The sequence below is a fragment of the Gymnoscopelus braueri genome, assembly GCF_963280865.1.
Source record: "Gymnoscopelus braueri genome assembly, chromosome: 11".
Classification (NCBI taxonomy): domain Eukaryota; kingdom Metazoa; phylum Chordata; class Actinopteri; order Myctophiformes; family Myctophidae; genus Gymnoscopelus; species Gymnoscopelus braueri.
The window spans coordinates 3,342,862-3,370,470 of NC_137613.1; the positions used below are offsets into that span (position 1 = coordinate 3,342,862).

Here is a 27,609-nt window from a genome sequence, read left to right on the forward strand (position 1 = left end):
CCCAACGCTAGGCCTTTATTTGATTTGATTAATATCCCTAATACAGTATAGCCAAGATATATTCTTACCTTTAATAAGATCCAAAGCGTTGCTCCCACCTTGTATTCTTCTGTGCAAATTCCTTTACTAGATCGGTTAAATCCATCTGGCGAGCACGCTGGTTTTCAATGCTGAGAACTGCCAATCCAGACAATCTTTCTTGGGACATGGTGCTTCTCAGATAAGTTTTGATGAGTTTCAGTTTTGAAAAAAATCTCTCGGCACTTGCCACGGTGACAGGTATGGTTAAAAACAGCTTGAGAGCAGTAGCCACGTCTGTGACACTGGGCAGAATGGAACCATGTCTCAGGAACAGGAGCTCGGTCAGATCTTTAATGGAGCCCTTTTCAATCTTGTTTTATTTCTGGCCTAAGAGCGTTTCTAAAGGAGAGCAGCTGTGATGGGAATTCCGATGAAAGGTCGTTCTTGTAGATTAAGGCTAGTGTCTCTGCGGATGAATTCAACTCATCATCATTGGCCTGTATGAGTTCTCTTGGACATAAGCAACGGAATCGCGTCGCAATAGCATCCATTCCTTTGAATCTATTTTTGAGCTGTGAAACGATGATATCCATGCTCGCATAAAAGACACCTACTTTGAAACTCTCCTCTGGACATGTGAGGCGCTGATCTTCACAGAGCTCATCAAAGTGTCGCTTTGTGCGTCTTGTGCGTTTCTGAGTGAAATGAAAGCTAGTGCCCCATGAAGCTGCAAGATCCTATGCTGTGCTTTTGACCTGTTCAAAGTCGTCTCTTAGTTTTGATAAGGTGCTGCATGCATTGCCCAGTAAGCCTGCCGCTTGGAAAAGGTCCATATCCATCTTCTGTAATAATTTGGAAACTATATTGACCGACTCCAATATCTTTTCCTGCATCACAGTAATCACTGCAAATTCGAACGTTTCAATAGACTTAATAAGTCCAGTGGCCTCTACACGTTCATCTTTTTTTTTGTATTGAAGACTGATTTTGGTCAGTGCTTGTAATACATCAGCATAACGACATCTAAGTGCATGAATAGCATCGTGCCTGGATGCCCATCGCGTTGGACAAAGTATTTTCAGCGTGGGTTTAGATTTAGATTTGAGGTGGTTTTCCAACAGTTCCCATCTTTTGCAGCTCTGGCTAAAAAAAAACAAAGTCTCTGTATAATGTCATAGTACTCTTTGATTTCGGAAATCGGCTGACAAGCGTCATTTAACACCAAATTCAAATTATGTGCTGCGCAATGGACATATACAGCATTCAGCTCTTTATCAATTATGCGCTTCTGCACACCTGAATAAATGCCACTCATAACGCTGGCTCCATCATATCCTTGGCCTCTGCACATTTGAAGTGACAGTCCCATAGTCTCTATCAGTTCAAGTATTTTTCCTTCCAGTCCTTCTGCAGATCGATCTGAGATATTCTCAAATCCCAGAAAACTCTCATTGATGTCAACCCCGATGGCATTATCATTTTCATCTTTGCGAACTGTGATGTATCTGAAAACTTGACTGAGTTGATCGACTTTAGTTATATCCTGAGTAGTGTCCATTATGAAAAAAACGGCCTCCTTTATTTCACAAACAATCTGCTTGTGTACTTTCTTTGACAATAATGCAATTAATTCGTTTTGAATGTGCGGGCTTAAATAAGTAACTTTTCTTTTTTTATTAAGCAACTCTTGCCATATGGGATCATATCGAGCCAACAACTCTATTACTGACACAAAATGTCCTCTATTGAGCTCACCCACTTTCTCACGGTGCCCTCTAAAAGCAAGATTGCAAGAAGCTAATGTCAGAGTGACATCTGTGATTCTTTTTAACACTTGGGTCCAAAAATGTACCTGATGCTTGTACTGGTGGTCAACTTGTACATCCACTGTACGGTCGTTTTTCCAGGTGTCAAATACCACACATGCGGCTAGATGAGCATTTGATGATTTGTGTTTCTTTATTTTGCTAGACAGTCCTTGCCAGTCTTTAATCCCTACAGTCCAGGAGAGCTGGTGGGATGGGCATCTCCTATCGGCGAAAAGCCAGCAGGGCTCGCAATACGCACGGTCCATCTTTGGAGAATAACATTTACGAGGGACTTTACAACCCAGTTTAGATTTTTTGTAATAATATTCTTCTGAGAAACTTCTGCGCTTTTCATCCCTAGGAAAGGGTCCCGCTGGTTTACATGAACCCATGGAAAGTATGGTCCTCTTCACATCTGCATCGGTTAAATCAACTGGGAAATTTGCTCTGTCTGATGGATATTTTACATCTGTGTGTGCTGTGGTTGCTTCTTGATTTATGTCATTATCAGGCTCAGTTTCCGATTATTCTTCTTTATCTACCTGTTGTTGATCAGGTGGGCTGCTGCAACTTGTAGATTGTCCGGGTGGGTCTGGGTCCTCTGTGATTTCAGTCGGCCTAGTAGCCTCAGTGTTTGCCCCTGCAGAAGCACTGGGAGTGGGACTGGGAGTGGGAGAGCTGACAGCCGGTGCGTCTGGGTCCTCATGCTCGGTGTCAGTGTCACAGTCCACCTGCCCAGCGTTCGTTTCCGTGTTAAATGCATCCCTCGGAGGCCCCGCGAGGGTACTTTAAGTAGCATTTATTTGTGTTGGTTTAAATATTGATGACATTTTCGGTAGTTTTGCTATATTTTGGGTTTTTCGCTGCTACGCCACTGTGTATTTGTATTATTTATTTACTGTGTTTATGTAAGGCTGTCTATAAAAGGCAACATATTGAATAATTTACAAATCAATCTGAAGACCATTAGACTAAACCACCTAGATTTAGGAGGTTCAGCCTCCATTAGTTTTCTCTGAACCCACAGAGGCTGTTAATAACTAGACGCGTCGCAATTCAGGGCAATTGCAGAGTGTGGTTGCACCGACGCTAGTCGCGGGTCGCTGTCGCCGGGACTCGAGGAATACGCTGGGAGGAATACCGTCGGAGGCTGTGCCAATTACATTGTCACGTAACTCCTGAGATCAGTTGCGTTCCATTTTGAGAGGATTGATCCCCCCAAAATAAGGTTTTTGCATCAAACGGTTACATTTTGAGCATTTGTGGCGCCCCCTATGGATCAAAGTGGAAATACTTTTGGGGATTTGTTGAGTAAACCACCCTTGACATGTGATTCAAATTTGGGATTGACTGGACGTTTCGTTCGTGATTTGTGGCCTTTTTTGTAAAACGAGCCCCTTCCGCTAACTTTGGAAGCCATTTACGGACGAACGGTATGGACTATCAAAATTCTGTTTCGGTCCAGATTATCGCATGGGTCCAGAGATCATGTGTACTGATTTTTGTGAAATTTGGAGAAAATATGTGGGAGGAGGAGCTAAAAGTGTGTTTTGAAGAAAATTCAAAATGGCGGAAAATCTATCCTGACGCAAATGGGCGTGGCCTATATGGGGAGTTGCGTCATGACCCAAGGAATCTAAATTTTTATTTTACGACCTACGGTTCAAGAGTTATAGACCAAAACGTAAAGGGGGCTGTTATAGCGCCACCATGTGGCCGATTAGTGTAATTATTTTTTAAATAATTTTGGACCAAATTATGAACCTCCCCTCCAAATCTGGTAACTCTAGCTCTTACGGTTTCTGAGAAAAAAATACTTGAATTTGAGTTCTTTCACTTTTCCATTAAAGTGGATGGGGAAATGTAATGCACTAATAAATCAATATCAATAAAACTATGCAACCAATCTCTTAGAAAAATACAAGCACTCGATTCCCGATGAAGCCGGTCATTTTGACATATAGCACTAAATTGGGAAAAATAAACTGTGGGAGGAGAGACCGTGAAAAAGTGTGCAAATCTTTGAATATATATGTTTTTTAAAGCGAACTTTTTTAACTCAAATCTTTGCTTCTGGGGGATTCTACAAATGTCTAAATTCCCAACAGTTTTTCTTTTTTTCAACTTATGTTGCTTTAATATCAGTTGTTCTCAAACTTCTTCATGTCAAAGACCCCACAATGATATGTAGCCTATTTGGTCATGAACCCCTATCTCAAAATATTTTGTCCCAGGGACTCCCATGCAAAAGCAAAGATTTGAGTTAAAAATGTATATATATTCAAAGATTTGCACAAATGTTCCAAGATTAAAAAAAATATATATATCAGATCTACAAGCTCATAGTGCGGCACTCGGTGCCGCGCTATGAGCTTGTATATCTGCTATTTTTGAATAGCCAAAGAAATCTAAAATGAAAGAGATGCGTTCCCGGTCTTAATGGGTTAATAATTAAATCTTATATATGGAATATGCAAATAAATTGATTTTATAGCAATGAGTTTTTACTGCAGACAGTTTTCTCTGTAGCTGCCAGTAGCTCTGTGCACTGGGCTCTGAAGCACCAGTACTGCTGTTATCTCCATCTTTAGGAAACATAGAACAAGAGCAAAGCTTCCTGCATTCACTATAGTTTATATTCAGTGACTTTATCACCTGCCTTTGTATTGATATAAGTTCATGAACATGATTCTCTGCCCTTTTAGTGTTTCAGTCTGGCTTTTGTGAGACTGTAGCACAATATAAAGATACATGCATGAATCCGATGCACATTGAAAGGAAAATAGATCTACAATATGAAGGCAAGCACATTTCATTGAAATGAATTGGCTGCCATTTCCCACGTCTCATCCAGTTATTTTAATAATCCATGGTTATAAGGGTTTTAATCTGCTAACTTTTTACAGCTTTGTTCATTTATTTTCTATTATATTTCCATCCACCTCACATTAGTGTGATTTTGCTTTGTATGTTATCACGTGTGTGTGTGTGTGTGTGTGTGTGTGTGTGTGTGTGTGTGTGTGTGTGTGTGTGTGTGTGTGTGTGTGTGTGTGTGTGTGTGTGTGTGTGTGTGTGTGTGTGTGTGTGTGTGTGTGTGTGTGTGTGTGTGTGTGTGTGAGAGAGCGAGAGACAGGCGCAAGTGAGAGATAAAGAGGGGGGAGACTAGAGACAACCACAACACAATGTAAAACACACTGATACATATTTTTTTGGCCTTTATTTATAGTTGTCAGTAGAGACAGACAGACAGACAGACAGGAAACAGGGAGAGAGAGATGGGGAGAGAGACATGCAGCAAAGATCGTCGGGAACGGGATTCGAACCTGCAATGTGCTGTCAGGCTACATTGGAGCCCATGAAGCATTGCTTCTTAATGATTCTTACACATACGTCATGACATAGGTATGAGCGAATAGGGGAAGGGGATCAACGGCACGTGATTCCCTTATTTGACCCTTTGAAGGTGCAAACAAAGGTGCCTATTGGTCAAAAACTCAGATGTGTGTCTCAAATAATTACCCCTCCCTCCCTGTGGAGCCCAGGGCTGTCAGTGTGTTGGAGAAAAGTTGAAAAGGTTTTCTTCCTCAGTGGGACAGGAGTTGAAGCCAGGCCTGTGAACACAGAGAGACTTGTAAAAAGAATGTGAGTTAGATAAGGAATAAGTTGTGACTCTGACATTAACACAGTGTGAGTCACTCAGAGTCTCCACTAGCCTGACGCAGTTCACTCAGAGGAGTGGGCGGGGCCTATGGTCTGGAGACAGACAGGCTCCACAGCAGTTTACTGTAAACCATGTGACCACAGCTTTGTGTTCCTCTCTCTCTCTCCTTGACAGTGTTGGGCAAGTTACTTTAAAAAAGTAACTAGTTATAGTTACTGCTCTCAAAAATAAATATATATTACATACATAGAGCATTAACTATAACTAGTTACTTTTTTATTTACATTTAACTTGGAAACCAGTTGTAACAGTACACCACCCTCTGTGTGTGTGTGTGTGTGTGTGTGTGTGTGTGTGTGTGTGTGTGTGTGTGTGTGTGTGTGTGTGTGTGTGTGTGTGTGTGTGTGTGTGTGTGTGTGTGTGTGTGTGTGTGTGTGTGTGTGTGTGTGTGTGTGTGTGTGTGTGTGTGTGTGTGTGCCCTCTGTCTAGCGATCTAGAGGTTTTAGTTCCTGTTTTAAGGTCTTTCATCAGAGCAGTTCTTCTTTTCCACTGCAGTTACTGTCTTTGTTCTATTAGGAGCTTCTGAGTAAAAGTCTGGTTTCATTGTTAAAGTAAATAACTTAATAAAAGATGATAATAAACAAGCTCCACACAGTGTGTGACAGGTGACTCATCAGGTAATACAACATTCATTTAAAGGTAGACTTTTGTTTCTGTTTAAGTTTCATCTGGCTGATGGCTGCTCAGATGTCACTTGGGGGTTAAGTGTCTTGCTCAAGGACATGTTGACACTCATACTACAGTACTGTAGGTGAACTGGGGTTTGAACCTGTGACCTTCTGATTACCAGACTTTCTGTAGACACTCAGCTATCTGCTCACATGTCTTTGTCTCTGCTGTCACTTGTTGTAAAATGTTGCTGCTATTCTGTACAAATACAATATGAGTCTCTGTAAGAATGTAATGTACATGTTGTAATGAACATAAAATAGGCCTACTAACATACCTTATTTATTATTTATTTTATAATGTAATTACATGTTGTAATGAACATAAAACACAACATGTCTTAAATACTAACAGGCCTTATTTAGCTCTGTGATTATATGTGCCTGCATGGTGGAATGGAGTTGGTCGCGAAAAGTAATTCCTGAAAAGCCAGGAACAAGCAGAGTGTGTGTGTGTGCATGCATAAGTGCACACGCGTGTTTGTCTCATTAAATTCTTAAATTCTCAACTGAGGAGAGTAGTGTGTGTGTGTGTGTGTGTGTGTGTGTGTGTGTGTGTGTGTGTGTGTGTGTGTGTGTGTGTGTGTGTGTGTGTGTGTGTGTGTGTGTGTGTGTGTGTGTGTGTGTGTGTGTGTGTGTGTGTGTGTGTGTGTGTGTGTGTGTGTGGCTGCCCTCTGTCAGGTAAGGGTGTCATTCTCCATGTCTGTGCCCAGGGTCACATGGTTCATAACAGGGCGGGGCACTAGGACCTGTTGCAGCAACACTCCACCTGGTTGAGAACAACACCTCCAGTATGACAGAGCTGTCAGTGTGTTGATTCAACTGAAGCGTCTGGACTCCATTTTGTTTTGCCTCGTCGGATCAAAGCATAAAGATTATTGCAGGGTAAGAGATTTTAAACAATACACTGTAGCAATAATCTCTCTAGTCTGGTGTTAAGAATGTTAACCACTTGAACCCCACACACCCTATTCTGGGGGGAACGTGTGGCGTTGTGATGCATTGTGAGCTTGTAGATCAACAATGTTTGGCAAAGAGGGAAAAAAGCTGTCCAAGTACAGAGCCAGGTGTGTTTTACTAAGAATAGAGGGGTGAAGGGGTTAATGTTGTTGAAGTGTTTTATACATTATACTAGATTCACTTGGCATTTAAGTTTGTCTGAATCTGAATGAGTAAAAGTATTATTAACACAACCTGTACTGTTGATGAATCCACAGAGCGCTCCCCTGGTGCATCATAACTGCTGTGTCAGAATGCATACGCAGCAAGAGTCTCTCTGTGGATTCCTCTATAGGAAGCATGTCTTCAAATCACTCTGTTTAGCCTGGAATATAGACGGGAGACGGTGATAGAAAGATCATGCTTGATCATGCTTGAGCGTGTGTGTGTGTGTGTGTGTGTGTGTGTGTGTGTGTGTGTGTGCACGCCTGCGCGCCTGTGGAGAGCAGTGAGTGTTTCCTGCGTATGTTTGCACCAGGGAGACAAAGGCAAGACCCGCCCAGCTCTGCCTCAGATTGGCTTACCATGATATCTGACCCTATACCTTAACACATTGGTTCTCAAAGTGGGGTCCGGGGACCCCCAGGGGTCCTTGGGGGGGGTACCAGGGGGTCCCCAACAAAATGTAATAATAAAGAGTCACACTCATTTTAACCCCTTTATCCATATGTTATACTTTGGCTATTCAAAAATAGCAAAAGCTCATAGCTTTAGTTCAAAAAATGTAATTATGAACTGAACTAGTTCATTTTAAAATGTGTGAACTGAACTTTGAACTAGTTCATGTAGAAAGTGAACTTTCCCAACACTGCCCCTGGATGTCACACGTGGTCCCTGTGTGGATACTGTGATGGCAGACCTCTGACCCCTGACCAGTGCTGGTGGCAAGTTTGGTGTGGATCGGAGCAACGGTGCGCCTTGCAGGTGTGTGTGTGTGTGTGTGTGTGTGTGTGTGTGTGTGTGTGTGTGTGTGTGTGTGTGTGTGTGTGTGTGTGTGTGTGTGTGTGTGTGTGTGTGTGTGTGTGTGTGTGTGTGTGTGTGTGTGTGTGTGTGTGTGTGTGTGTGTGTGCACGTCTGCAGTGCTGGCTCGCACGTGTGCAGTGCTGGCTTGTGTGTGTGTGCACGGTGGGCCTCGTTAGGTCCGCATGTTACGTGTGTGTGTGTGTGCGCGAGCGTGAAGCCAGCGTGTGTTTGTGTCTCTGTGTGTGCGCATGAAGCCAGCGTGTGTGTGTGTGCATGTCTTTAAGTTGTACATGTGTTCCACTGCCTCCTGTTTGTATTGAAGTTTGTATTGAATTAGTGTAACTGGTTGCATGTTTGTGTTGCAATCAGCTGCAGCTGTTGAGGCCGTGCTCGGACGGACACACAAACACACGGTTAAATGTAGGAGTGGTTGCATCACTCAAAAATTGTGCCAGTGCCCCCATAAGAGAAGACAGTCACTGGGGGCGTGTTCTCTCCTCCGTGTCATCAGTTCCCATACCCTAGGTGGGGTTGGTGAAAGGGCCTTTCTGTGTGGAGTTTGCATGTTCTCCCCGTGTCCCCTAGGGTAGGTACCCTCACAAAAACATGTAGTAATCCTGGATTCTATACTGCCTCCCCCTGGCCAGCCGGGGCGCCTGATGGAGGGGAAAGGAACTGGTTGGAATAACGTGTTCCTTCCACGCGCTGAAACTCCCCCCTTTCAGGTGATAAGTAGCAGCTTGCTAGCTCTCATGCATTGAAGGAGGCATGAGCTCAACAAGTCACAATATGAGGCCTTGTGAGCTTGTGGATCTGCTTTTTTTTTTTTTTTTAAGTTGTTAGAAGTAACGTGTTGTAATTAGAATCACATCACAGTTTATAAGTGTAAAGCAGTCACCTCCACAGCTGACAGTAAGTCATGTGACCTCAGGGGAGTTGCTTGAGCTCATACATCAGATGTTGTTATAAAGAGTCCAGAGAAGTGTCTGTATTAGAGATATCCTTCACCTTTGACCCTATAGCCTAGAGGAAGCCTTTATGACCAAGGTCACTAAATACCAACCACTCCTACATACCATCTCAGAGCTGGGCTATAGGTGCAGACTATTGGTTTTTATATTTGGCAGCCTACATACCCACATACTGGTTGTTAGAGGGTTTCAACAACTTGGGATGCCCAAAAAGGAGGCAAAAAGGCTGGCAAAGTATTGTGCTGTCTCTGCTATAATTGGCAGCCTGCCACATATGGCGGAGACGCTGTTACTTAACCTCAGGGGAATTTGGTCATTTGATACTTTGTTGTAGAGTGAGGTTGTTATCTCTGCGTGTGTGTTTGTCTGTTATGACTTGACAATGAAAAGGTACTTACGTTCTTTAAGACCTGTGACCATTAACAAAATCCACCTCCCTCCGATCGTTACCCAATGAATTTAAACAGGAAATCCCCAACACTGACGTCCTTCACAGCCTCAATTCCCACGGCCCCACCCCACTGCTGCCACCTAGGGTAGGTGCAAACCTGAACCTGTTTGTTTACCAACACAAGCGACCTAAACGACTAAGCTCTGTAGTTTACAATTTTTTTTAGCTTAAGACGAGCCCCCATTTGTTATGGCCTAGCTCCAAGGCCATATCAAAAAAGGGGAAACGACAGGGAGGGTATGCCAAAAAGAAGCGTAAATTTTATTAACAAATTATTTAAATGTTAGAATAGAACAACAAACAAAGTTTCAACTCATAAAGGCAGAGAAACATACTGCTGCCCACTTTAAGTGAGGTTAAACAAAAGCAAATGAACAAAGTGCTCTTCTGTGCCCGCCCCTGCAGCCTGAGGAGGAATGAAGAGGATCACCATTGGACACAGAGCATGTTTTTTATAGTGCTCGAGGAGACAATGGCCAGGTGTCTCCCCTTCCTCTGATTATCTCCACCCTCCAAACCAGCACTGCAACAGACAATGGTTAGGCCCAGGGGGCCGTCACAGTGTGTGCACTGAGTCATGAAGACATATGCCATGATTTTGTGAACGTAACCTTAACTGTACCTTTAATATGTGTGTCTTTGTATCCTCTCTATGTGTGGACATAAATACATTCTGCGCGTGTGTGTGTGTGTGTGCTGTCGGTTGCAGGTCAAAGTACCTGCCCCGGCCGTCAGATAAGGGTGTCACAGTCAACTGAACCGTCTGGACTCCATTTTGTTTTGCCTCGTCGGATCAAAGCATAAAGATTATTGCAGGGTAAGAGATTTTAAACAATATACTGTAGCAATAATCTCTCTAGTCTGGTGTTAAAAATGTTAACCACTTGAACCCCACACACCCTATTCTGGAGGGGAACGTGTGGCGTTGTGATGCATTGTGAGCTTGTAGATCTGCTATTTTTGGCAAAGAGATTTGGTGTAGACTAGAGGGAAAAATGCTGTCCAAGGACAGAGCCAGGTGTGTTTTACTAAGAATAGAGGGGTGAAGGGGTTAATGTTGTTGAATTGTTTTATACCATATACTAGAACCACTTGGTATTTAATATCTAAAACTTTGGCTGAATCTGAATGATGAAAAGTATTATAAAACCTGTACTGTTGATATAGGAAGCATGTCTTCAGATCACTGTTTAGTTCTGCCTGGAATATAGACGGGAGACGGTGATATAAAGATCATGCTTGAACTTGTCATTGTGTCTGTGTGTGTGTGTGTGTGTGTGTGTGCGTGCCTGCCTGCCTGCGGAGAGGAGCGTTCCCTGTGTGTGTGTGAGTGCACCAGGGAGACAAAGGCAAGACCTGCCCAGCTCTGCCTCAGATTGGCTTACTATGATATCTGACCCTATATCTTAACCAATCATCACTCCTCTTGTCTAAACCAATCAGAGGCAGAATAGGGCGGGTCATGTCTCTTGCTGTGCTGAGGTTAGAGTGACAGTAGATCACTGGAAGATAATAAACATTATAATCCTCTGAAGCCTATTTTAATCTCAGTCATTGTAACACATGTTGTTGAATTGAAAAAGCAATTAGTTACAATACTAGTTAGTAAAAAGGTAGTGGAGTTCAACACTGGTCAGCAACATGTTTAGAAGAGCAGAGCAGAACAGAAGTCCATGTGAGTTAGATCAGTGGTTTTGAAACATCTTCATGTCAAGGAGCCCTAAACTGATTTGTATTTATAATTGTTATGTATTTGGTGGTGGACCCCCATCTGAAAATAAATAAATACATTAATAATAAAAAGAAATTGAGCCAGTGGCCCCCATAAGAGAAGACAGTCAACATTCTTCAAAAATAGGAGATCTACAAGCTCACAACAACTCACAATATGATGCTTTGGGAGATTATTTTTAATAAGTTGTTATAGAAGTGACGTGTTGTAATTAGAATCACATCACCTCTACAGTTGACAGTAAGTCATGTGACCTCAGGGGAGTTTGGTCACGTGATACTTTGTTGTAGAGTGAGGTTGTTATCTCTGTGTGTGTGTTATCGCAGTGCGAGGCGTTGTGAGCTTGTAGATCTGCTATTTTCACAATAACAACAAGTGTCATTTGGTAGCGGCGGACATCTTTGTGGGGTATTAAACAGGTTGACTTAACATTGCCCCCCAGAAGTATGTCTGCAGCTACTATGCCACGCCCCCCCGCGATGACGAGACGTTGGCAAGCACTGTAAGGTGCAATTATTATTATGTCACTGGTTATTTCTGACATTTCCACATGGTCCCTCCTTGCTGGTGCTCCGGCATCAGCCATCAGACCTCTGGAGCTTGTTCAGAAAGCTGCGGCTCGTCTGGTGTTCAACCGCCCCAAGTTCTCCCACACAACTATCCTTCTCCGTTCTCTGCACTGGCTCCCCGTAGTGGCTCGCATTCAGTTTAAAACCCTGGTGCTAGCCTATAGGGCAGTGAAAGGAACAGCTCCTTCTTACCTCCGGGCTATGGTCGATGCCTACACCCCTGCCCGACCACTTCGGTCTGCCACCTCGGGGCGACTGATTGCCTCGTCACTCAAGGGTCCTTCTGGTCGATCGACACGGTCACGACTTTTTTCTGTTCTGGCCCCACAGTGGTGGAATGAACTTTCCACTGATGTCAGGACAGCAGAGTCACTGCCCATCTTTCGCCGCAGGCTGAAAACCCACCTCTTCAGGAAACACTACCCTTCCTCTTTGCCTGGCCTACTTGTTGTTAACTAGTTGTACGAACTCTTGTTTTATTTTTGTATTGTTTTATTGGATCTTGTTTAGTCGATACACTTATTTGTTTTAGCTCATGCTCATTTGATTGTGCTATTTTGTCTCATTTGTTTAAGAAAGTAGGTAGCTGATATATTGCACTTTTACCTTAGCGCTAGGTATACTCTTGGTTGCTTGTTTTTGCAGGAAATGCTCTTAAGACTTCTGGTGATTAGTAGTTTTGTTCCCTACCTTACGTTTAGGAATAAGGTTAGGTTTAGGCATAGTTTTACTGAGGTTACATTTAGGAATAAGGTTAGGTTTAGACATAGTTTTACTGAGGTTACGTTTGGGAATAAGGTTTAGGCATAGTTTTAATGAGGTTACGTTTAAGAATAAGGTTAGGTTTAGGCATAGTTTTACTGAGGTTACGTTTAGGAATAAGGTTAGGTTTAGGCATAGTTTTACTGAGGTTAAGGTTAGGAATAAGGTTAGGTGTAGGCATAGTTTTACTGAGGTTAGGTTTAGGAATACCAGGTGGCGATCATTCCGAGGTCGCCGGATTTGACCCGGGGCGAGCGTGTGAGTGAGTAGACAGAAAGTGGCATAAAGAGCATTTTGAGAACCTATTATATGAAGATAAGATTGAACATGGGTATAGTGCTCCTTCTTTAAGTAGATCTACAAGGTCTACAAGGTCACAACACGTCACACATTGCAACGTGTTGTGGGCTTGTAGATCGGCTGCTTTCGGCGAGTGACACCATCGTGCAGTTGAGTGTAAATTGAGCTTCATGTACATAGTGGACACGGTGCATGACTCTGCTTTCAAGTGTATCCCATGTATCACCAGATGTTTCATTACATTTGACATGTTACTCTTTGTTACACGTTGTATGTCCCAGTTTATATAGTTTAACTTTAAACATGTTTGAACAGTGTTTAAGCTAACAAGCTAATGGTAGCCTACATGCTGCTGTCAGAGCAGTAGTGTTGTTGAACAGTGTTTAAGCTAACAAGCTAACGGTAGCCTGCATGCTGCTGTCAGAGCAGTAGTGTTGTTGAAGACGGTAGCCTGCATGCTGCTGTCAGAGCAGTAGTGTTGTTGAACAGTGTTTAAGCTAACAAGCTAACGGTAGCCTGCATGCTGCTGTCAGAGCAGTAGTGTTGTTGAACAGTGTTTAAGCTAACAAGCTAACGGTAGCCTGCATGCTGCTGTCAGAGCAGTAGTGTTGTTGAAGACGGTAGCCTGCATGCTGCTGTCAGAGCAGTAGTGTTGTTGAACAGTGTTTAAGCTAACAAGCTAACGGTAGCCTGCATGCTGCTGTCAGAGCAGTAGTGTTGTTGAACAGTGTTTAAGCTAACAAGCTAACGGTAGCCTGCATGCTGCTGTCAGAGCAGTAGTGTTGTTGAACAGTGTTTAAGCTAACAAGCTAACGGTAGCCTGCATGCTGCTGTCAGAGCAGTAGTGTTGTTGAACAATGTTTAAGCTAACAAGCTAACGGTAGCCTACATGCTGCTGTCAGAGCAGCAGTGTTGTTGACAGTCACATGATGCTTCTTTTGGCTCTAACGTCCATGTTAGAACATTGGGGGCAAACTGACAGCTCAGGAATGTAAGTGTCATCCTTAACCCGTTGTGATGTTTTAAATTGTTTTATTATAAGTTGCCTGGCCCAAGATGAAGATGCGTTCTGCCTGCCCAGAGGGTTTAAATAGGACTTCCAGGGCTGTGGGCCATTTACAATGTTGATCCCAATTATTAATCTATCTGTGCATATGTTATTGTAATGCATGTTAGTACTATTTCTTTACTGTGTTTCCATAAGGCTATCTATAAAAAGATAATATAATAATAATATACAAATCAAACTCACATTGGTGCGATTCAGTGTAATGTTATCACAAACAACTATTAGATTTGCTGAAATGTTAGTACGGTTAAGTAGTTTGGTTAAGTTAATGCAGTTTTTGGAGTGCTTGTGGCATTATTTTATCTCCAAAGAAGGTGCATGGGACCAGCAAAGAGAGGGTGGCATTGGAAGTGTGTGTGTGTGTGTGTGTGTGTGTGTGTGTGTGTGTGTGTGTGTGTGTGTGTGTGTGTGTGTGTGTGTGTGTGTGTGTGTGTGTGTGTGTGTGTGTGTGTGTGTGTGTGTGTGTGTGTGTGTGTGTGTGTGTGTGTGCGTGCGTGCGTGCGTGCGTGCGTGGCTGTGCGTACGTGTAAACAATCATAGTACCTAGTTAACAGCTGTACTGTGAGTGTTCAGGACCAGAGGTGACACCTGCTGATTGACAGGAAACCAGAGGAACATCATGTATATTAGTAGTAGGCGTGGTGTAGGAACAGTAGGAGAGTAAAGCATAGTGCACAGTCTGTGCACTTACCTGTCTGTAAAAAGTTCCCTCTCCAGACCATGAATGTAGCTTTTACTATGGTGAAAGAAATGCTAAATGTCCCTTTCTCCATTACTGTACCTGAAGGCTATAGCCTGACATTGCCAGACTGATACCCGAATGCAGCATTCAAATGAATTGAATGCTTCCTCTCTGCCTGACCTACTTGTTGTTAACTAGTTGTACGAACGCTTGTTTTTCTATTGCTGTATTGTTTATTGGATCTTGTTTAGTCGATACATTTATTTGTTTTAGCTCATGCTCATTTGATTTAGCAATTTTTGTCTCATTTGTTTAAGGAAATAGGTGGCTGATATATTGTACTTTTACCTTAGCGCTAGGTATACTCTTGGTTGCTTGTTTTTGCAGAAAATGCACTAAAGACTTCTGGTGATTAGTAGTTTTCGTTCCCTACCTATGTTGAATACACTTACTGTAAGTCGCTTTGGATAAAAGCGTCTGCTAAATGACTGTAATGTAATTGCCTTTTCAGAACTCTCATGAAACAGCATTTTATGTTGACAGAATGGTCCTCAGTGTAGAAATCAACACTGTGCACCCTGTCGCACACCTAAAATAGCAGATCTACAAGTCCTTCTAACATTCTCTGCACTTCCCTGTATAGCTGTGTGTGTGTGTGTGTGTGTGTGTGTGTGTGTGTGTGTGTGTGTGTGTGTGTGTGTGTGTGTGTGTGTGTGTGTGTGTGTGTGTGTGTGTGTGTGTGTGTGTGTGTGTGTGTGTGTGTGTGTGTGTGTGTGTGTGTGCGTGCGTGCGTGCGTGCTTGCACATTGTGCATATGCAGCAAACATTTACAGTGTTCTGGTCTATTTTGACTGTAATCTTGACAGGTTTAATAAAGACCAAAGATGAGTCATTGTGAGGAGAGAGAGGAGGAGGGAACTGACAAACAGCTCATCCACAGACCAGTGCCATCTGTGTCTATGAAGAGTGATGAACCTGGACCTCCAGATACAGAGTATGTGAATCTCCTCCTATACAATATACACAACACTACAACAAAGTGATCTCACACACACACACACACACACACACACACACACACACACACACACTATTCGTGACAACTGACAGGTAAGGATAATAAGGATAATTCCTTTTAACAGGACGTTCATGAAAGTCCTTGCGGGCTTGTTTCCAATGAGGGCCTGTGAGCAATTAGGGGTTAAGAGTCTTGCTCAGGGACAAATTTCATTTCATCGACACATATGCTGGCGTGGCCTGGAATCGTACCTGGGGCAACCAGGGCCTCTGGCTCCCTAGGCAGGCTCACTAACCACTCAGCTATGGCCGCCCCGATAAGGTGTCTATTCTTTCTCTGACAGCCGGTGGGTAGTTCAGGCAGGCCACCGGGAAATGTCCTGAACCTGTCGATGCTCAGTGGTGACTGAGTGGAACATAATTGTATCAGTTCCATCTTGTTCACAATTTCCAATTCACACACAGCTGTTCCTCCCCCAACAAGCCGGTCGTGGCCGACACAAATTCAACATCTGCTCACACAATGACGGGCTCTTTCACAACAGTTTGTGATGCAAAAGACAAACATGTGCTCGCTCTATGGGCTTATAGCGTCCAGAAGCAATTAACCTGAACCTCCACACACAAAGTATGTCAATCCTCCTATACTATATAATATATTATGTATGATTCCAGAAGTCTTCACCACAGACCAGAGTCTCCAACACCCAGCTGTGTGTCTATGAAGAGTGACAGGTCTAAAGGATTGGTTGGTAACTTCAGTAATGAACCTGGACCTCCACACACAAAGTATGTGAATCCTCCTATACAATATAGACAACACTTGCACTCTATTTTTTGTCAAACATTACTGTTTATTGTTATTAATTACTATTATTTTTGCTGTTTTGTTCTGTTTTCTTGTTGCTGCAATGTCATGAAGCAAAACTCAAAACATTTTCCCTTTTAGATGTAAAATGGGACTTAACAAATAGGCCTATTGAATAAATGGACTTCTTCATTCACATGATGATTATAGAAACATGTATTTGATTACAGAAGACCAGAGTCTCCAACACCCAGCTATGTGTCTATGAAGAGTGACTGGTCTACTAATGAACCTGGACCTCCAGGCACAAAGTATATAAATCCTCCTATGTAATATATACAACAGTAGAATAACATAGTTATGCAATCATTTGGCCAACGTCATTATTTGGTTGATTAATGGTTATTAAGGCTAAGATATTGCCAAAAAAGAAAATAAAATAAAAGTCATATCTATCCTATATTAAAATTGCCTAGTGTGTGGGCGGGCAGGCAGACAGTGGACGTCACAAACGTAACATGCAGACCTGTGAGCCGCACCGTTGCTCCGATCCTTATAATAATAATAATAAACAGGCATAATGAATCAATTTCTACCATCTGCCATTTCTATTAGTTCATTGCTATTGTGTTAGTTGTGTTGGTACATTTTCAAGGGGTGTTATGTGTAAAATAATAAAGAAACATAATAATTATAGTAATATATTCTTTATGATTCCAGAAGTCTTCACCACAGACCAGAGTCTCCAACACCCAGCTGTGTGTCTATGAAGAGTGACAGGTCTAAAGGATTGGTTGGTAACTTCAGTAATGAACCTGGACCTCCAGGCACAAAGTATGTAAATCCTCCTATATAATATACACTACAGTAGAATAACATAGTGATGCAATCATTTGGACAACGTTATTATTTGGTTAATTAATGGTTATTAAGGCTAAGATATTACCGAAAAATTAAATAAAGAAAAGTCATATCTATCCTACATTAAAATTGCCTAGTGCGTGGGCGGCCGGGCAGACAGTGGACGTCACAAACGTAACGTGCAGACCTGCGAGCCGCACCGTTGCTCCGATCCTTATAATAATAATAATAATAATAATAATAATAATAAACAGGCATAATGAATCCATTTCTGCCATCTGCCATTTCTATTAGTTCATTGCTATTGTGTTAGTTGTGTTGCTACATTTTCAAGGAGTGTTATACTTACTAGACCATACCCGGTGAAGTGCGCAGGCGAAAGTAGTTGCAAGCGTGGTTTAAGCACGTTGTCTGTCTGTCTGTGTGTGTGTGTGTGCGCGTGAGGCAGACGACACTGTAACCGAGTGGGTGTTTGGATTCGACGCATGCGCAGTTTTATCTCCAGTTGTTTTTTGAAACCCTAATAAACAGCTGAGATTTGGCAAAATTGAAAAACGGGCTTCGCAGTTGCGTTCAGATGGTAATGGTCAATGGCTGTGAGCAAATGCAGATCAATAGCTCCAGCCATTGAGGAGAACCGGGCACACATTTGTTGCTCTCACCACGGTCGACTACAGAGGTTTGTCAAATTATAGGAGGATAATAATAAACAAACATAATAATTATAGTAATATATTGTTTTATGATTCTAGAAGTCTTCACCACAGACCAGAGTCTCCAACACCCAGCTGTATGTCTTTGAAGAGTGACCAGTCTAAAGGATTGGTTGGTAACTTCAGTAATGAACCTGGACCTCCACACACAAAGTATGTGAATCCTCCTATACAATATACACAACCCTACCACTGTAACCACTGTAACGACGTTAATGGTTCGTAAGTCTCAAATACATGACCCACATATCCAACCTAAAAAAGGAAATGATAATAATAATGTATTATTATTATTATTATTATACAATTGTAGTATTGGAGAAATCAGAAGAACCAAATATCTTTTAGCAAACATATAAGCACTCAAATGTGCCTAAATGGGCTCTTTTAGTGTGCATAGATTGCAGCTAAGAAAAGTGATAAATGTCAGAATCTTCGTGAAAACTGCATAAATGGGTCTTTACACATCGGGTGCCGAACACGGTCTGAACCGTGTTTTCACAGAGTAGTGCTTTGGTGCCGAACGCGGTCTGAACCGTGTTTGGTGTCTTTTCGTTTTATTCGTTTTTTTCCACACGGGAGGGGCTGGAGCAGCTCTGGGATCACCCTTGGTGATTCTGAGAAGGATAGGCAAGATGGATCACCATGTCAAAAAACATGGCTCCCATCCGCTTCCGTTCTATCTCCTTCTCTAAAACCCCTATAACTCCGAAACCTTTTACACTGGGGAAAACGACTAATTTTGTATGCACGATCGCTCCGCCATTGTTACTCGCGTGAGAGATGTTATCGTTCCAGGCGTTAGCCAGGACCATCGGGCAAAATGGAGGCATGCTTTTTTTCACATGGAATGCACGTCGTGGAGTCTACAGCTTAAACAGCGCTGCGCAGCTCAACGGTGAGATTTCTGGCACCGAACGTAATCTGTTATTATAAAATGCTGGCACCCAATGTGTTAAAAAGCAATTTCTTCTTAAGAACAGTTGATGAATAAGGACCAATGGGCCTCATTCACCAACCGTTCTTAAAGGGCAAGACCACTTTGGTAGAGGTTTGGGTTGTGTAGTTACCTTGCCATGATGTAACTCCAAAGGTGGGCAAGAAATTAAAAATAATTGCTCCATTGATTAGAAATTGATAATTCAAAATATGCTCCCCATTTACTTACACTGTATGGTAAAACAGCTCTCAAAGTCACTATTTTAGCACGTAAACGAACGCAAACAAAGTTGATTCAGACAATATAGAACATCACCAAACCCAGTACTGTTTTTTTTTTTAAATAAAAATGTCAACTTCCTGTTGATTTTGCCATTTTTAATAAGTAGAAAACCTGGACTGGATCCGCGGATCCGGATCCAGATCTTCAAATAGTAAAATCAACAGGAAGTTGACATTTTTATTAAAAAAACAAATAATAAGAATTAAGAAATGTGTTCTTAGGACTAGGGGTGGGACGATATGGGTACCTCACGATACGATATATATCACGATATTAGGCCCACGATAACAATATATATCACGATATTCGACGATGTTCGATATATTGCGATATCACGATATTCGATATATATTGCAAGAAATTTCACCAACGATATATCACGATATCTGAAAATATCGATATATTGCGATATCACGACATATTGCATGAAAATTCACCAACGATATATCACGATAGTCCTTGTATTCAATTCATAAACACATAAAATAGCACCAAACAGTTCAAAATCATCATTACACAAATACAGAGTAGGAAAAACAAAAAAACAAAAAACAAAAAAATTAATATCGATATTTTTCGGCAGTATATCGATTATTTATCGCGGGAGAAAGTATCGCGATATATCGATATATCGATATATCGATATATCGATATATCGTCCCACCCCTACTTAGGACCCACTTATGCAGTTTTCAAGAAGATTTTGGCATGCACACATGTTTTCTTAGCTTGAATTTGTTCTTGGGTGAGAGCAGAATCTATGCACACTATAGAGCACTCTTAGTCACATTTGGGTGCTTATATGTTTGTGCAAAATAACTTGTTCTTCTGTTTTCTTCAATTCTACAATTGTATAATATAGGATAGGATTTAAATTACAATAATATTTTTATCATAACTTTAGAGCAGTGGTTCTCAAAGTGTGGTCTGGAGACCCCCAGGGGTCCTTAAGGGAGTTTTAGGGGGTCCACAACCCCATTTTATACTTTGTTTTCGGGTAGCTGATCTACAAGATCACAACACATCAAATTACTGCCCATTTTTAGCTTGTAGATCGGCTACTTTCGAAACATTTTGATACATCTTGAAACATTGTGAAAAATGCACAAATCTTCTCTTATGCAAGTCCCTGGCAGAACATATTTTCAGATGGGGGTCTGCAGCCAAATGCATTCAATTTGGGGGTCCTTGACATGAAAATGTTTGAGAACCACTGCTTTAGAGAACGGTTCTGGAAATTATAATCCAACCCGAACAGACCCGGCTAAATTAAGCCCAAGCCCCATACCCATCCCCATACCCCCACACAGCCCCCTACACCCCTCCTTGCACCACCATAACAGCCCTATTTTCACCCCATTATATACCAAGCAGCTGCTACCTTAAAGACCCCCCACCACCCACTGTGCAACAATCAGTTGTAAAAGTCCACTATAACACTAGTCCTCAACATGAAATATGGATTACATACTAATTTCAGCAAATTTACATTGATGTCTAGTGGCGATGTGTTGATTAATGTGAGAGAAATAATAAAATATGTTAATTAATGAAATAAATAAAAATGTGCTGTTCACTTCTGAAGTACCACCACAGAACATATTGATGTGTGTGATTTCCTGTGATTTCTGTGAGCAGAAATCACACACAGGTGTGACTGCAGGCAGGGCCATGCAGTCATGCCTTATAGGGGGATTTGTGGGGCGGCTCCCTATGGTAATTGGGATGCTAATTGGGATAGGTGGTTTCAGTTGTACACTCTCAGAGTTATGGGGTTCTTGAAATTAAAACATTTGAGAACCATATCTATCCTATATTAAAATTGCCTAGTGCGTGGGCGGGCGGCCGGGCAGACAGTGGACGTCACAAACGTAACATGCAGATCTGCAAGAAGCACCGTTGCTCCGATTCGCATAATTATAATAAACAGGCATTATGAATCCATTTCTGCCATCTGCCATTTCTATCATTTCATTGCTATTGTGTTAGTTGTGCTACAACTACATTGCTAAATTTTCAAGGAGTGTTATACGGGTAATAATTAAGAAACATAATAATTATAGTAATATATTTTTTTATCATTCCAGAAGTCTTCACCACAGACCAGAGTCTCCAACACCCAGCTGTGTGTCTATGAAGAGTGACTGGTCTAAACATCCTCCTCTTAACTTCAGTAATGAACATGGACCTCCAGACACAAAGTATGTGAATACTTTTATATAATACACAAAATACTATTACTTGACAAAGTGATCGTATGCTAAGTCACATGGGTCATGTCTAGCTCTGGCTACTTGTGGGTATGTCCTATCTATGGAATAAACTACTGTATTTATCTCAATCTATGCAACAGCTGTTACTAAATCATTAACTGTGGTGTGGTATGTATACAGTGGGAATATTCACAAGTCAATATATTTGCCTACTTCTTCTTTCGGCCAATTCCCATTGGGGTCAGCATAGCGGATCATCTGTTTCCATCTCCTTCTGTTCTCTGCGTCTTCTATTATTGAAAGTATTGATATCCAGTCAGAGTGAAGTGTTGACAATTTATTGAGAAAGATTCAGGCTGAAAAACATGACAACATAACCCCAGGTCAGGATAGGCCTGGGCAACAGGCCTCTAGCCCCCAGCAGGGCAAAAATACCCTTATTATACACCTATTCCTATGGTCATTGCTATTCTAAGTGACAGTACAAGTATGCTGACTGGTTAAGTTAAGAGCGTCCATACTAAGACGTACAGGCTTGTTACACTTATGGACACCATCAAGAGTATTGCTGGATCAAACAAAAGAGAACAGTGTAGTAGAAATAGACTTGGAACAGTTGCTGAATGACAGCTACATTAGCTGTGAAAAGACCCTGCTGTGAAGCTAACACTCTATGGTCAAAATACAAGTAGAAATTATTCCAAACAGATTGGCTTTCTAAAATGTTTATTACACTTCCTCTATGACTCCAGCCACCTGCATGTCGTCTCTCACCACATGCATAAACCTCTTTGTTGGCCTTCCTCTTACCTGGCAGCTCCGTCTTCAGCATCCTTCTCCCAATGTACCCCTCTATCTCTCCTCTGCACATGTCCAAACCATCTCAATTTCCCTTCTTGTTTTATCCCCAAACCTTCTAACCTGGACTGATCCTCTAATGTAGTAAGTTCTGATCTTGTCCCTCCTTGTCCTAGTCCATGAGCCAGAGCCCCAAAATTGAGCAATGATTATCGAAAGAGTGGGCAAAACCAAACCTATATTAAATTGTTCATAGGGTCAATACGAGTAAATAAATATATGATAACCTTTCCACAGGAGCAGCTTTTTCATGGTTATCACACATTTTGTTATTTTCCCCATACGTACATGACAGGTGAAAATATTACAAAATTAAAAAAGTGTTATCATAATGAAACTTCCTGAGTTGATTACTTACATGAAGACAATGATTTATCGTATTACAAGTTTTCTGAAATTGTATATTTAAATATGCAAATTAGGCATTAGGAAAATATGCCCACATTTGCATAACTTTCCAGAATCAACATTGGAACTTTGGACAAAGCCAGAGTCAACATACTTATTTCATTTTGTTAAGATGTTGGAGTCAAAGGTTTTTAACGAGGGAATATTCAATATCTGGCTCAATTTTGGGGCTCTGGCTCATGGACTAAATGCCTAATTTGCATATTTAAATATACAATTTCAGAAAACTTGTAATACGATAAATCATTGTCTTCATGTAAGTAATCAACTCAGGAAGTTTCATTATGATAACTCTTTTTTAAATTTTGTAATTTCTTCACCTGTCATGTACGTATGGGGAAAATAACAAAATGTGTGATAACCATGAAAAAGCTGCTCCTGTGGAAAGGTTATCATATATTTATTTACTCGTATTGACCCTATGAACAATTTAATATAGGTTTGGTTTTGCCCACTCTTTCGATAATGCAATCTTGTCTGGCTCATGGACTATCCCTCCTAATGAGAATCGTAGCATCCTCAATTCTCTCACCTCCAGCTCTACCTCCTGTCTTTTCGTTAGTACCACTGTTTCCAAGCTGTACAGTACATGGCTGGTCTCACTAGTCTTATACATCTTCCCTCTCACTCTTGCTGGTACCCTTCTGTCACAAATCACTCCTGACACTTTTCCTCCATCCGTTCCACCCTGCCTGCTCTCTCCTTTTCACCTCTCTTCCACACTCCTTTGCAGTTGCAGCGTGTATAGTTTCTGAATGAAGCCCCACAAATCACATTGGGCCTCATTCACAAAGCTGTTAGTACATTTACTAGTATATTTTAGTGGAAATATTAGTATATATTATTTAAGGCTGACGTGCATTTAACTTGTTTAACATCATAAAAGGCAACCGGAAATATTCAACGTGAAACCAACAGCATGTGAGTCATGTCAAAATGAACAGATCTGCAAGCTTACAGCGCATTGCGGCAAGTGAGTCCCTCACGCAATGGATGCGCAGAATAACCTATTGCTCATGTTAAAAGTTAAAAAGTTTAACAAAATAATAGGCTAATAAAGCATGAAAAGATATAATTTATACAAGCCTTTTCTAATGAACAATATTGCTCACCTTTGATGAGGTAAAAGAAAGAAAGAAAGAAAATACGTCCAGGACATACTGGAATGCCACTATCCCTTATCGAGTTTATGGATCATTGAGGGGCATCCAGGCTGCTTAATCAGATGGTAAGATTTGTAGTCTATTGTGTAGCGCTCATGTGATCAACCAGTGTCATAACTATAAAGAGTAATAATTACTGCAACGTTAGAGGTGTGTCTGTGGTCTCCTGCAACATAAGGCATGACAGGCCATTGTAATCAATTTGCCAAATATGTTCACAGTTGGAGAAATGGCAAGCACGCTGCATGGGGACATAATAATTCAGCTCTAAAGCATCAACTGAAAAATGAATGGATCATGTCTATAATCACATACGCATCCAAGCAATAGATTGTTTAACGGACATCTTTTCAAATGTTGGGCTTGGGCGCATAAACATTTTATTTCAGGTTTGGCATTATTGTCTCCGCCAGGCCGAAAGGCCATGGCGAGAGTATGTTTTACCCCCTGTCTGTCCGTCCGTCCGTCCGTGTGTCCACGGATTTGTCCAATTTTCCATATTCCATCCTGATTGGCTAAGGTTGGCTTCCAAAGTTTGCAGGATTGCTCCGTTTTCAACACAATGCCTCAAATCATGAACGCAGCTTGCGATTTCCGTGAGATTTTACACACACATTCCTACTAGGCCGAGGAAGAAATGCCACTAGAATTTTTTTAAATCAGCCTCATGGTGGCGCTATAAAAGGCCGATTTGCATTTTTAACTAAAACTGCACCGATCTGCGTGAAACTTTGCACACACACTCCCTAGAGGCCAAGGAAAAACTACTGCCCTGCATTTTTCACATTTGCCTTTCATAGCGCCACCAGGCCGACTTATGTAAAACATTTTTTTTTATATTAAAGGGATACTTCACTTTCACATAAAATAAACATTAAAAATATATATATAAAAAAAATTTAAGAAGTTTTGGCAAAATAAAGGCCCCCTCACACATTAGTAGGACACTCTAATGCGTGAGGGGGCCATGAATTTTCCATAACTTTTTTCATTTATTTTTAATATATTTTTTAAATGTTTCCCCGGCCCTAAAGTGAAGTATCCCTTTAAGCCTTCAGAATTTATCCAAATTTCACGCAAATCAGTACACATGATCTCTATAGTCATGTGATCAAGATGGATCTTTTTAATTTGTCATATTCCATCCTGATTGGCTAACATTGACATCTAAAGTTTGCAGGAGTGGCCCGTTTTAACAAAATTCCACGAATCATGAATGCAGCGTCCGATTGCGGTGACACTTTGCATGCACATTCACACTACGTTGAAGAACAAATGCCACCCTTTTAACATTGCCCTATTATAGCGCCACCAGGAGGCCGATTTTGCAACACTTTTCTTTTTTATATTACTCCTACAAATTCAAACATCATGCTAATCGGTACCCAATCCCATTATCTCTATAGTTAAGTGATCAAGATGGTTCCGTCCGATTTTTCATATTCTTCCATCCTGGAAGAATATGAAATCCTGATTGGCGAATTCCGAACATTGCTGCCCCACAATAACCTACCTGATCTGGCGGAGACCTGTGCTCCGAGGAGCACTTTTTCTAGTTGTAATTAATTTAGCATGAATAATACAGCATTCTAATAACAGCCACGCATTTTGAGTCACATAAGAGTGCCTCAGAGCAGGCGTGAGATTCAGTGTAATCAGTGCAAAATATCACATAAATTGAATCAGACTCTGCACATGGAAATTTGTTCTTAAGTATAAAATGCACGTACCCAAGCTTATTGAATCAGGCCTAATGTGGTGTTCTGTGGTGAAGTCACATTGTACAGAAAAAAGCGTGATTGTGGTCTGTGTCATTTGGCTGAATGTAAAAAGCAATATTTATAAATACTTGATCTACAGTATATTGTATTATTATATATATATATATTATATAAACCTGATTCTGACCATAACTATGATGGAAGATGTTCGTCAACTACCATTTGTCACTGATGAAAACTAAATAAAAACTAAGCTATACAAATAGACCCCCCCCCCCTCTGCCCTGAGTGCAGATATGTTTTCCCAAGATAATTCATTATTATGTTTGTTTGTTTCTTTTTTTTTATTTGTATTAATATAATAGTTTATATATAATTAGTTTTAAACATATTTTATATCTATTTATTTTTTAGTGTAATTTTCTTCAATTCTACAGTTGTATAATATATTATTATTATTGTGTTTGTTTTTGTACAATATATTTATTTTAGTAATTGTCCTCTTTAGAACAGTGGTTCTCAAAGTGGGGTGTGCGGACCCCCAGGGGACCTTTAGGGGGTTACAGGGGGCCCCCAGCAAAATGTATAAAGAATAATGATATTCCAAAATAGCTGATGTACAAGCTCACAACATATCACATTGCGGCCCATTTTGAGCTTGTAGATCTGTAATTTTTGAAACATTTAGTTGAATCTTGAAGCGGTTTGAAAAATGTGAAACACGTTTACAAAAGTTGAACATTTTTAACTTTAGTGGTGGCTTTGTTCAGGAAGTCATCCAGGGAATTAACTCTAGCACCAAGAAATGTCTCCACCACACCATTGTTCACCGGACCCTTTGTGAAACAGTGGAACAGGTAGACTGCAGCCAGAAACTCCTGGATGCTCAGATGAACAAAGTAATAAATATTATTTGTCTAAATTTGTATAAATAAATATACATTGTCTTCATCTCCACAGAGAGAGGAAGAGGAGTGGTTGTGTTGTGACAGAGCAGGCGTCCAGGTGTTCAGTGTGTGAGGAGGTTCTGACAGATCCAGTCTCTACCAGCTGTGGACACTGGTTCTGCAGACAGTGCATCACCTCATACTGGGACCAGTCTACTCCAACAGGACATTATGGCTGTCCCCAGTGTGGACATACATCCAGAACCACACCTGGACTGAAGACACCCAGTCAAACCACACCTGGACAAAGTAAGACTGGACAGAATTTGCATAATTTTAAAATACATTTTTAGAATAAATAATGCTAAATTGCAGAAATCAGTCAGACTTAATGTTCAAATTAGTGTGTATCAATATCTAAGTGCAAATAAAGAAGCTAAAAAACTATCAACTCGACAAAAACAACTGATCTTGTGTTGTTACTTTTGGCTGTTTTTTTTTTTACAAATTGTGTGCCGTAAAGATGTAAAGTTGTGAATTAACCGGAATGTTTAAAACATACATTTTCTTCTCATTTCAGATGTCAGTCTGCAGGATGATTTGAATGATTATAAGATCAGTTTGAACAGTCTTGATGATGTGAAAGACCACATGACAGAAGAGTCTGGAACCTCCCTCACCAGCACCTACACAGAGCTCTACATCACAGAGGGAGAGAGTGAAGGGGTTAATAGCCAACATGAGGTGATACAGCTTGAGACAGCTTCCAACATGAAGACCTTCCATGACACACCAATCAACTGCTGTGACATCTTTAAACCCCTCCCTGGCAGAAAGACACCCATCAGAAGAGTTCTGACCAAGGGCATCGCTGGCATTGGAAAAACATTCTCTGTGCGTAAGTTCACTCTGGACTGGGCAAAGGGTTTGGAAAATCAAGATATAAATCTCCTGGTTCCCTTTTCATTCCGGGAGCTGAACTTGGTCAGAGATGAGCAGTACAGTCTTCTCACACTGATCCA

The 27,609-nt window shown here is 41.2% G+C and overlaps 3 protein-coding genes across 3 annotated transcripts in view; all 3 read left to right on the forward strand.

Annotated features, from left to right (window-relative positions):
• Positions 1-27,609, forward strand: part of LOC308094999 (NACHT, LRR and PYD domains-containing protein 12-like) — a 518,863-nt gene that overhangs the window by 353,857 nt on the left and 137,397 nt on the right. The window lies entirely within an intron of this gene.
• LOC308094786 (uncharacterized protein) overlaps positions 1-27,609 on the forward strand; it is a gene marked incomplete at its 3' end in the record, with an annotated part of 221,582 nt that overhangs the window by 130,637 nt on the left and 63,336 nt on the right. The window contains exon 2 of the mRNA XM_080441612.1: positions 6,900-7,022. The remainder of the gene's footprint in view (positions 1-6,899; positions 7,023-27,609) is intronic.
• Positions 1-27,609, forward strand: part of LOC308094996 (NACHT, LRR and PYD domains-containing protein 3-like) — a 569,186-nt gene that overhangs the window by 76,350 nt on the left and 465,227 nt on the right. Inside the window, exons 5-8 of the mRNA XM_080441836.1 lie at positions 16,409-16,522; positions 16,772-16,852; positions 17,262-17,375; positions 18,155-18,268. Coding sequence (XP_080297962.1) covers positions 16,409-16,522; positions 16,772-16,852; positions 17,262-17,375; positions 18,155-18,268 — 423 coding nt within the window. The remainder of the gene's footprint in view (positions 1-16,408; positions 16,523-16,771; positions 16,853-17,261; positions 17,376-18,154; positions 18,269-27,609) is intronic.